The sequence below is a fragment of the Cynoglossus semilaevis genome, chromosome Z (assembly GCF_000523025.1).
Source record: "Cynoglossus semilaevis isolate Cse_v1.0 chromosome Z, Cse_v1.0, whole genome shotgun sequence".
Taxonomy (NCBI): domain Eukaryota; kingdom Metazoa; phylum Chordata; class Actinopteri; order Pleuronectiformes; family Cynoglossidae; genus Cynoglossus; species Cynoglossus semilaevis.
Genome location: NC_024328.1, coordinates 6,900,515 through 6,910,514, shown reverse-complemented (window position 1 = coordinate 6,910,514; position 10,000 = coordinate 6,900,515). Strand labels below are relative to the sequence as shown.

At 38.9% G+C, this 10,000-nt stretch overlaps 3 protein-coding genes across 4 annotated transcripts in view; 2 read left to right on the top strand and 1 right to left on the bottom strand.

Moving 5' to 3' along the window:
* LOC103397660 (isotocin-neurophysin IT 1-like) overlaps nt 1–1,501 on the top strand; it is a 2,166-nt gene extending 665 nt beyond the window's left edge. Inside the window, exons 3-4 of the mRNA XM_008336007.3 lie at nt 204–408; nt 1,133–1,501. Of these exons, the coding sequence (XP_008334229.1) occupies nt 204–408; nt 1,133–1,278 (351 nt within the window). The 3' untranslated portion in view covers nt 1,279–1,501. The remainder of the gene's footprint in view (nt 1–203; nt 409–1,132) is intronic.
* A 2,144-nt stretch (nt 1,502–3,645) lies between these two features.
* On the top strand, nt 3,646–4,428 carry LOC103397661 (fatty acid-binding protein, liver-type). Its single transcript, XM_008336008.2, has 4 exons — nt 3,646–3,778; nt 3,856–4,028; nt 4,157–4,249; nt 4,338–4,428. The coding sequence occupies exons 1-4, from the start codon at nt 3,712–3,714 to the stop codon at nt 4,386–4,388; spliced, it is 384 nt and encodes a 127-aa protein (XP_008334230.1). The 5' UTR covers nt 3,646–3,711; the 3' UTR covers nt 4,389–4,428.
* A 1,226-nt stretch (nt 4,429–5,654) lies between these two features.
* smyd1b (SET and MYND domain containing 1b) overlaps nt 5,655–10,000 on the bottom strand; it is a 6,041-nt gene continuing 1,695 nt past the window's right edge. The window contains exons 4-10 of one of the 2 annotated variants that reach the window (XM_008336009.3): nt 9,687–9,817; nt 9,534–9,572; nt 7,367–7,562; nt 6,471–6,563; nt 6,200–6,363; nt 5,946–6,114; nt 5,655–5,861 (exon numbers count right to left, since the gene is read on the bottom strand). In XM_008336009.3, coding sequence (XP_008334231.1) covers nt 5,697–5,861; nt 5,946–6,114; nt 6,200–6,363; nt 6,471–6,563; nt 7,367–7,562; nt 9,534–9,572; nt 9,687–9,817 — 957 coding nt within the window. In that variant the 3' untranslated portion in view covers nt 5,655–5,696. The remainder of the gene's footprint in view (nt 5,862–5,945; nt 6,115–6,199; nt 6,364–6,470; nt 6,564–7,366; nt 7,563–9,533; nt 9,573–9,686; nt 9,818–10,000) is intronic. The other variant, XM_008336010.3, reaches the window with a different exon arrangement.

The window sequence follows — 10,000 nt, the reverse complement described above, 5'->3', positions numbered from 1 at the left end:
GGTGAAGACATTTCAACTTCTTTACTAACTGTAACTCTTCAGACCTTATCATTTGAGAATCATTGCTTATTTGACTTATTACAGTGTTTGCCTCAGCAGCTGGTGTAGGGTTACCATTTCAACAGCTGTTATTAGTTGTTATTTGTGAATCACAGGTGTTATATATTGTATTTAGAATGAAGAGTTGTTTCTTCTTCCATCAGTGCATGTCTTGTGGCCCTGGAGACAGGGGGCGCTGCTTTGGCCCCAGCATCTGCTGCGGAGAGGGACTGGGCTGCCTGATGGGTTCTCCTGAAACAGCTCACTGCATGGAGGAGAACTACCTGCTCAGCCCCTGCCAGGCAGGAGGGAGACCCTGTGGATCTGAGGGAGGACGCTGTGCTGCCTCAGGTCTCTGCTGTGATGCAGGTGAGGAAATTTTCCGGAGCGTTTAATGTGCAATCTGTTTCACAGCTACTTCACGGCCAGAGGTCAAAGTTCAATGCATCTGAAAAAGTTCAATGTGTCTTATGACACAAAAACCTGAGGGACAGATAAGAGATGACAAGGACTTTGGAGGACTGTTCGTGACTCCAAGAACTTTTGATAAACCTTCTATCAAACAGGTTGTCGTTGAATAAGAATATCAGAAAAACAGCAGCATAAAGAAGTTTAAAAACACAGAGCACTTGAAGGTTGACAACAACTATTCACACTCACAGTCATACATGTTGTGAATTTAAAGGGTTTAATTAACTTAATTACTTAATTTGAAATGTTTGGGACTTTGGGATGAAACTAGAGTTACAAAAGAAAACTCATTCACACATGTGTGAAACATGCAAATTTCATACAGAACAACCGGGCATCAAGCCATTGATTTTTCTAATGAAAGGCGAAATAATTAACCACTCCATCCACTGTGTGAGCAGTCTGTTCAGTCTGATTTCTGCGATGGTTTCTTTCCTAAAATTAGTTTTTTATTAGAACAAATAAAAAATACTAGATACTGCACATCAGGTTTATGTCTTAGTCTTGTTATGACTAACCCGTCTGTTGCCAGATCAACCCCTGATTTTGCCCTTTGTTTCTGACAAGGCCGCTGCTGTGATAACAGTACATTGTAAACTAATGGACCCTTCTGTTCTTTTAGAGGGTTGTACCACAGACCAATCCTGCCTCAGCGAAGAAGAGGCCAACGATCAGACCAGCCCATTGGAAGGCAGCGACCCCGGTGACATCATCTTACGACTGCTGCATCTGGCCAGTCACAACACTCCCCACCAGAACCACCACTGAGCTCCTCGAGAACCCAGGCCTTCCGGAACCGTGATTAGACTAGTTGTAAAATAACTCTTTGTACGTTTACCTTGGTCGTTCTTTGTCCGTCTCAGAATGTTCTCCGTCTGTACTTCTGTACAGCGCCTTTGTCGATATATTTTTCTGTATGAAAACGGGTATGAATATGGAACATGGTCATCCAGATATCTGCGTGTTGAAATAAACTTTCAGAGAGTATAAATTTGTGTCTTTCATTTAAAATCACTCACTAAAAATGGCCGATATTGACTTTCTGAGTGGCGCTTTGGCCCAGAGGCAGTGTCTCTGTCGTTGGTGTGGAACCCCAGGGTTCACCTCCTGGGCAAGATCAAATCCCGGGTAGGGAGGTTGGTACCTTCCAGTGGACTCACCATCCGCAGAAAGGTTTAGGGGGGGTTGGTACGGTGCAGTGTGATTTAGGTGGCGACTGCTGCCCCCACGACCAGGTAACGGATAAGCGAATGAAAATGAATGGATGGATGGATTGACTTTCTTATCTATCAGATATCTCGGTATTCTTACACATAGTGTAGCGGTTAGCAGTTAGCGCGCCGGCCTTGGAAGCAGAGAGCAGAGAGTCCTGGGTTCGATTACCAAGAGGCACCACATGCTTGGCGCCTGCTGGGGGGAGCCTGTAAACAGCATAACTGCTGCTAACACAGGAGTTTCCCAAATATGGGATCGATACAGTTCAAATCTTTCTTTCTTTCTTTCTTACTTAATTTCCAATTCTGATATCAACCGATATCGATGTATGCAGTCGTCTCAGGACCCCACAATTCCAGCGATTCCAGCATATCTGGTGAACTTATTGGAGAAAAAAACACTAACGACTTACAGATATTATAGTTATGCTATTGTAGGGCCAATAATATCAGTTGGTCGATATTATCGTATGTCTTTTAATCCAGTCAGTACTGGCTGTAAAGAACAGGTCAGTGATGTTGTTATCATCTCTCTATCACACGACGCAACTCTTTATCATCTACAGTACCTACAGTACTTTACCCAGCCACAGGCCAGACGCCTATACAAATGCAAATGTTCGTCATGTGACTCCTAGTGTATTTCCATGACAGAGTGGGTGTTGTAACAAATTATCTGATGCAGTGATAAGCTCTGTATTAACACTGTGATTAAATGACCATTCTTTTAAACGATAAATGCGTCACAGACAGACAGATGTGACAACACAGAGTAATAAAAAAAAAGTGTTTACGCTGTGCTGTGGACACTGAATAATTCCATCACTGTGTCGTGGTCTGTCTAATTTGTAAAAGGAGCTTATCTTTTCACCAGAACAGTCACAGTGAACAGGAGATCAATCAGCAGAAACAGTGCCAATTAAATCTACTGTATATTTAATCTGCATGTACAAATTCAAAAATCTAGATTAATGAACACAACAAATGAAGAAAACAAAGAAGACACAGATGACAAGAGATGACAACCATGGACGTTTGATTACACGGTGATCTGCTCTTTATCCAAGAAATAAAGTTATAAACTGGGGTTTTATCTGGTATAAGATTAGTTCATGTCAATGTCAAACCTCGGCTCAGTGTGTGGGTGGTGACTGGTGAAAGGATATAAAAAAATAAATACATATAAAAGTTTAAAAAGTTGTCAAACATGCTGAGAATGAATGAGACAGTAATACTGAGACAGTCAAACTGATTCAAATGGTTAAAAAGTTAAAAAGACTAGCAGTACATTTTCATAAACTGATTTTTCATTTCTTGTTTCCTTTCCTCCAAATTCAGTATATGACAAAAATTTTGCATTAGATGTCAGACTCACTTTAAAAAACCTTTTTTCTGAATAATGTGTTACTGTACTGTATGTTTCTTTACATAATAAGACTGGTGATTCACACTGTTTGATAAAAATGTGTCTCTGTATCTGCAGGTAATCCATCAATATTTTCCTTCGGAGCTACAGAAAAAGCAAGGCAAAAAAAAAAAGGTTTGAGTGAATATAGTGCAGAGGTTATTCATTTAAAAAAGGAGGAAAAACAAAGACAATCAAGATGCAAAAAGAGAAGTTGAAAGGGGAAATATATAAAAAAAGGTAAATAGATAAGATAAATCACGCACTGACTGCATTCACTGCAATTTTAATTCATGCAACACTGGTGATTTTTGTAAAAGACAGTCAGATCCTCGAAATAAGACCTGTCACAGACAAGTGTGGAAGGATTAGAGATTACCTAACTTTTGCCCGGTCTCTTTGGACCAGTCCCTTATCACTCACTCTGTGTCTTTATCAGTGTTGGAGTGCTGTGCTGGATGAGGTGATCTGAAGCGGCCTTATTTTCACTCACCTGCTGTTAATGATTGAAGCGCTGGGGTTTGAGGGTATAAAAGAGACTGGGAAGACCTTCAGAGTTTACCTTCGCCGTCTGCTGCCATCATGTCTTTCTCTGGGAAGTACCAGCTCGAGACTCAGGAGAACTTTGAGCCTTTCATGAAGGCCATTGGTAAGGTTTGTCTCATGTGCCAGGAGCACCATGGCTTTTGTCGATCTGAGCTCGAACATGTGTTCTCTGGGTCCTAGGTCTCCCCGATGATCTCATCCAGAAGGGCAAGGACATCAAGAGCGTCTCTGAGATTGAGGAGACTGGTGACAGCTTCAAGGTGACCGTCACAACCGGCACAAATGTCCTGGTCAACACTTTCACCATCGGACAGGAGGCTGAGTTGGAGACCATCACCGGAGAGAAGATCAAGGTGAGTCCAGTTCTAGGATCAAGAAACACTGTGCTGGGTTGTTCTGAATGAATCATCATTTAATTCAAACTGAACCAGAACTGTCCTCAGTTTTAATACATTGTTCCGTCAATGTCACATGACTAAAGGCGGTCGTACACCGGGAAGGCAACAAACTGAAGGTCTCCCTGAAGGGAATCGAGTCTGTAACAGAACTGGTAGATGGAAACACAATTGTTAACGTGAGTAAAAAACAAAACACAACTGCATTTTGGTGCTACAGCATACACCTAGATCAGATTTAACTTTTCTTTTTTTCTTTCTCCACAGACTATGACTCTCGGTAACATCGTTTACAAGAGAACAAGCAAACGAATGTAAACTCGTAAACTGGGGAAAATAAAATGTGAAAAAACTAATACTGTCTAATGGATTTCTTTACAACTTGGTTCAACGTCTGATTTGTTCACCAGTTGAAAGTCTCTGTGCAATAAATGGTAATAATAGTTGACATGACCTGATGAGGCTGCAGATTAGGATGTCCAGTCTGTGTTATGGTCTAGAGTTTGTTGGACCACAGATAACAGATCCTCAGGGCAGGTCCTGCTGTGTGAGATTCAAGATTCAAAGATTCAAGATTCAAGATGTGGACTTTGGGTTTAAAGAAACAACTTCAGAATTCAGTCTGGTTCAGTTACTGTTGCACCTGATCGTTGAGTTTGGATTAGACTTCAAGTTAAGAACGGCATCTGGTTTATTAAGGGTGGTAATTGTTATACTACTACACTTAAGATTTGGATTATATACTCATTAATGTATGTCAACAAATTGTTTCAAGTGTTTCACTGAATCTGTCAATTTTAAACAAAGTGAATTTGTATCTGGTTTGTTGACATTGCAAGTGAGCATTAATGTAAGTGTACCTGGTAAATTTAGTAAAAATAAATAAATATTAGTGCCAAGACAATTAAAATAAAATTATTAGTGAGCAGGGTAAATAAATGTCACATCAAATATTGAGAGGAAGGAAGGAAGGAAGGAAGGAAGGGACTTTATTTATAGAGAAGTATGACTGTGGTTTTCGTGGTTGTGGTTTTATTACTGGATTTTACAAAAAAACCTTTTGTCTCCAATAGGATCTCCGGGTTTGTAACAGATGTGTGATGTCTAAGAATTAATTCTAATATTCACTAAACGTGGTTTGAGAGATGAGTCACAACCTTGTGCATGTTCTCCACTAGAGGGTGGTGTTTTCAGTCTCTCTTGTTTATGATCCGCCTCTGAAGCCAGGGCTTGTAACAATAGGATATATGACATTTTGTTAGAATAAGGATAAACTCCTATAAAGAAGACCTGTTTTCTGATCTTGGAGCAGTGTGCTCTGAATCTAATAATATCAGTGTGTTCTGAATCTGAGTAGTGGCGTCAGGTGGGGTGAACACAGCAGACGCATCTCCCTGTTCTACTCTGATCATGTGATCTGGCAGTGATCAAAAAAGTATTACAAAGCAATCAAAATTGTGAATTTTGTTTTATATTGTAACGTCATGTTAGCCTTTTTTGAAAAAATATAGTACAGTGATATAACTGTACTATATATAAAAAAAGTGAAAAAAGTGAAAAAAATCACACCATCATTCAAAGCAGTTTAAAGTAAATGGGTTGATTTTATTGACTGAGATCCAGAGGTTACTTCTTGCGGTGGAAAAGGTTCTTGATACCTTCCTCCATAGACTTGGGTTCGTGCATCATGCTCATTGGTTTATTCTTCAATGCTGCATCTCTCATACTGTGGTAAACGTATTCGTTCTGCTTGAACATCCTCAGCTCCATTTCCGTCTGTATCCTCATCGCCTGTCAACATAGAGCTCGTGGTAAATCGAGTCAATCACGATGTTGACCAATGTTTACCGTACATGCAGAGTTGGAGAACTTTACCTCCAAGTCCTTTGTGATTGGATGTGTTGCACCATGGGTGACCATCAGAATGGCGTATGCCTTGCAGATCATACTATGTCCAACTTCTATCAGCCCAGCCTGCCAGTGGTTCACTCCTGCTCTCATGGCAGCCATTCCAAGAGCGGCGTTATTGGTGTTGTACAGTTTCCTGTCAGAGGACAGAAGGCTCACAGGTGTATCCATTCATCTACATTATACTGACGGACTGGTCAGTATTCTACTTCAGTACTCACATGTATCCTTCCACCATTTTACGGGCATAGTCAGCAGCTTCTTCAAAGTACTGCAGGTACGCCTGTACCTCACTGAATACACTCCACACTCTCAACAGGTAGATGTGAGTGTCGGCCAACACTGGCTCTGCCTTCTCAATGCACTGTGTGCAGAGTTTTACCACCTGAAGCCAGTTGACAGAATAATAATAATAAAAAAAGTTTTTGTGAAAAACAAGTGAGAAAATAGTTGCCTGGTGACTTGAGTTACTGCAGTAACACAGTACAATACCTCATGGTAGTCAGCATTTAGTCGAGCCTGTTCTATCTTTTCCAGAATTTCAAAGCAAAAGTCTGTTGCCTCTTTTACCTGCTCTTCTGGAGGCTGAGAACACAGAGAGAAAAAAAATATGTCATGAGAAATGCAGGCAGTGTTAAAAGGTTCAGTACTTGAAAGTGGTAATGTTTCTTTGGGGAGTGGGGGAAGAGGGGTGGGTGGGCTTTTTCTGGGGAAATCTGTGAGTACTCAGAACCCATTAGTGTTTTGTTAATATAGAGAAGAACAGCAACTGAGAACTGGTCCAGTTTTATTAATAGTAATATCCACCAGAACACGTGAAGGCCACTGTTGAAGTGTATTATTATCTCACTAATGCCTCTATGATTCTATGTTTCTAAAATAGACTCACAGCCATTGTTTCAAATCTGAATCATTTGTGAATTATTTTTGCTTAAAGTAACCACTGTGCCTTGCATCTCACGTTTCTTCAACTGCCTATTAGTTCTGATCATTTCACCATGCTTGGAATACTGCATAGGACTTTGGACAAATATCATCTGTATTAGTGAAATTCCAGAGGCCAAAGGTTCTTTCAAAATCTTGCTAAATAATTATAGTATATTATATTATAAAAAAAGAAATACAAAAAATATTTATATTTCCTCAATTTTACAATGCATCACCTTGACACGTAATAACATGAATTAATGTTTAAGTGTTAATTAAAAGAATGTAAAACTCTTATCCTTAGTTATTTTCACTAAAGTCTAGTTGGTTAGTGTAAAAAATGTATCATTTTGTTTTATCATTTAATCCAAATGTACTTTAGAGGAGCAAAAAGGAAGGTTTGAAAAATATTTTCAAACCTTCCTTTTACTAAATATGTCAGTACTGTAACAACAACGCACCTTGACTCCTTCCACCTCCTTTCCACCCATCTTCAGATCATCCTTGATGTGGTTTGTGCAGTGCTCACATGTGCAGTCAAAGAAATACTGAGTTTTCAGCAGCTTTTTTCTCTCCTCTGATAAATTCAAGTAGTCCACGTATGCAACTGTCAGCTCCTCACCCTCTTTGATCTTACCCAAAGAACGCAGCTCAATCCTGTGAAAGACAAAAACACAGTTAATAGGTCCGAATGTGACATGAAACATTAAAAGACCATTTCTCTTCAGATGTCTGCTTTGTACTTGCTCTGAACTACATTAGCTGTTACAGAAAATCTCATGGGGAAAAAATGAATAAAATAAAATAATCTGTTCTATTCTCCATTTAATGTAAGCTACAAACGCCTAAATATTCTTTATTTTACATCTCGAGCAACATTGCGTCATATTTAAGTAAGGTGTTTATTTGGTATAGGTTGTCATGACATGTAGACTAGTATTTTAACCAAACGTAAACATTGTTTTGAACATTCTGAATTTAATACTGTAGTACTTTGTGGTCCTCGACTTGTACTAATATTTAAGATGTAACTGTAGGAATTTTACCTTTATATTCTTTTGACTTGTAATTAGAAACCATCGTTACGGTACTTGTTCTCTTTACATAAGCCCTAATTGCCATTAAGCTTTCAAATTCCTATTATTTGGTAGCACTTGAACTATCCACCGCACATGCGCAGTATAATATAAAAATAGCAGTCTCGAGTGTGTCAAAGCACCTGTGCTAGGAGATAGGTTCATATTATTACGTGTTGTTATAAATATCGGGGAAGCTCCGGTATAAATCGTATGTATATGGTAATATAACTTTTATGTAAATGCGCAAAAGTACGATCCAACGCTTTTTTGGACTTTGTTGAGTAAACATAAACCTGATATTTGAATTATATTGTTGACGTCATCTACTTATTTTAGGGTTTGTCTCGTATTTCTTCAGCAAATTCACTTTTGTAAGCTAACACTTGTAGACGATATTATAATACAATGTATTTATGCGTATAATTGTGACAACACATTGACAGGAAGTTGATTTTTTCTCGTGGTGTTACATCATGTTAGAACTGAATTAATTAGTAAAGCCTTTATCTGTGACGTAATATTAACGTGCGTGACATTGTGTAGAACCATAATGGCATGTGTTCACACACATAGACAAAACAGCAGGTAAAGATAAATACGTGATGCTAGAAAAGAAGGGTGGAAAAATGCACACCTGCTCTTTGTTAAGGAAAATAGCATGTTGGTCATAACTGGCATCAACATCTGGGTATAGATTAAAGACACCTTAAGTATTTGACTGTTACCAAGGCCTGGACTGGTAACAGAACTGTAGCCAGCACCATCACAGTTTATGGTGGTTTCAACTTTAGGCACTGCAGTATTAGGCACTCTTGGTCCACCCTTTGTGTCATCACAACAAATAACAAGTAAAATCATCTGACAATATTTTGACCTCCTAGTAGATGATATGTCTCAGCTCTAAATATACAAATACTTGTTTACAGCTTTATTTGGTTGCCAATATCTTTAATTTATTCATTTTGTGAAGTGTCTACAACTTTGTACTCTATACGTATGTATACATTGCATATATGCAGTAGTAGTTTGACACCCTACTCCATTAGTTGGATGCTAGCTCAAAATTTAGGGATGCTTTATCGGTCTTTCTTCTGGCCCTTGCAGGGTTGCCAAAGTTGAAATGTTTGCTAATTTAATTAACTTTAATGCATGTAACGCATGGGCAGGATTAATTACACTGAATTTCCATCTACTTATCATTTCACAGTCTATATACACATTGTTATTTGTGTAGACACATTTCAGGAAATGCTTCTTTGTTTCATAGGATGCCCACACACGTTTGTGAAGGCTAATTTATATATATATATATATATATATATATATACACACACATACATATATACTACTTCTATAGCCTACATGTGATACCAGTTATGATTAGAGCGTCAATGAGAAAAAGGAAACACGTCAAACCTGCTAGTGTAAACTATAGCTCTACTGACAGAGATGGAGTTGTAGAGTTACATGGGTTAATTGGTGAACTGGTGAAGTGATTATTGTCACAGTCTAAGTAACATTTAGAAAAGGCCCAGTTGAGGTAACGCACCTCCGTTGAGAATGATACATAGTATTCACAGCTGATTGACTGAAAGACAAACATGAAGCAGTTTTATACCAAAAGCCCCTGACAAACACCCAACAGCACAAACAAAAATCAAAGTAAGAGGTCATAACTTTAGAACAATATTGCTCCACTTACTTGCCGTGATTCAGGATTACAGTGCAATTTGGCCAACAGTCGTGATTCACAAGGCACAAGTTAGGGAAAAGGCCAACTCCTACTGCCTGAAGACCCCTCTGGTCACTCACTGTGAAGCCATTGCAGTTGATCTGGGTGAGACCACAAGGAAACAGGTCAAAATCTACCAGTTTGATTTTATTTGGGTTTCAAATGAGGTTATGTTTCTTCTTTTCCACTTTAAATTCTACTGTGAAACACACAGGTATTCAATTTGAATACAACATTCTTTACATCTTTCTGCTCTTAATCCAGAGTTACAGGGGGAGCCTGAA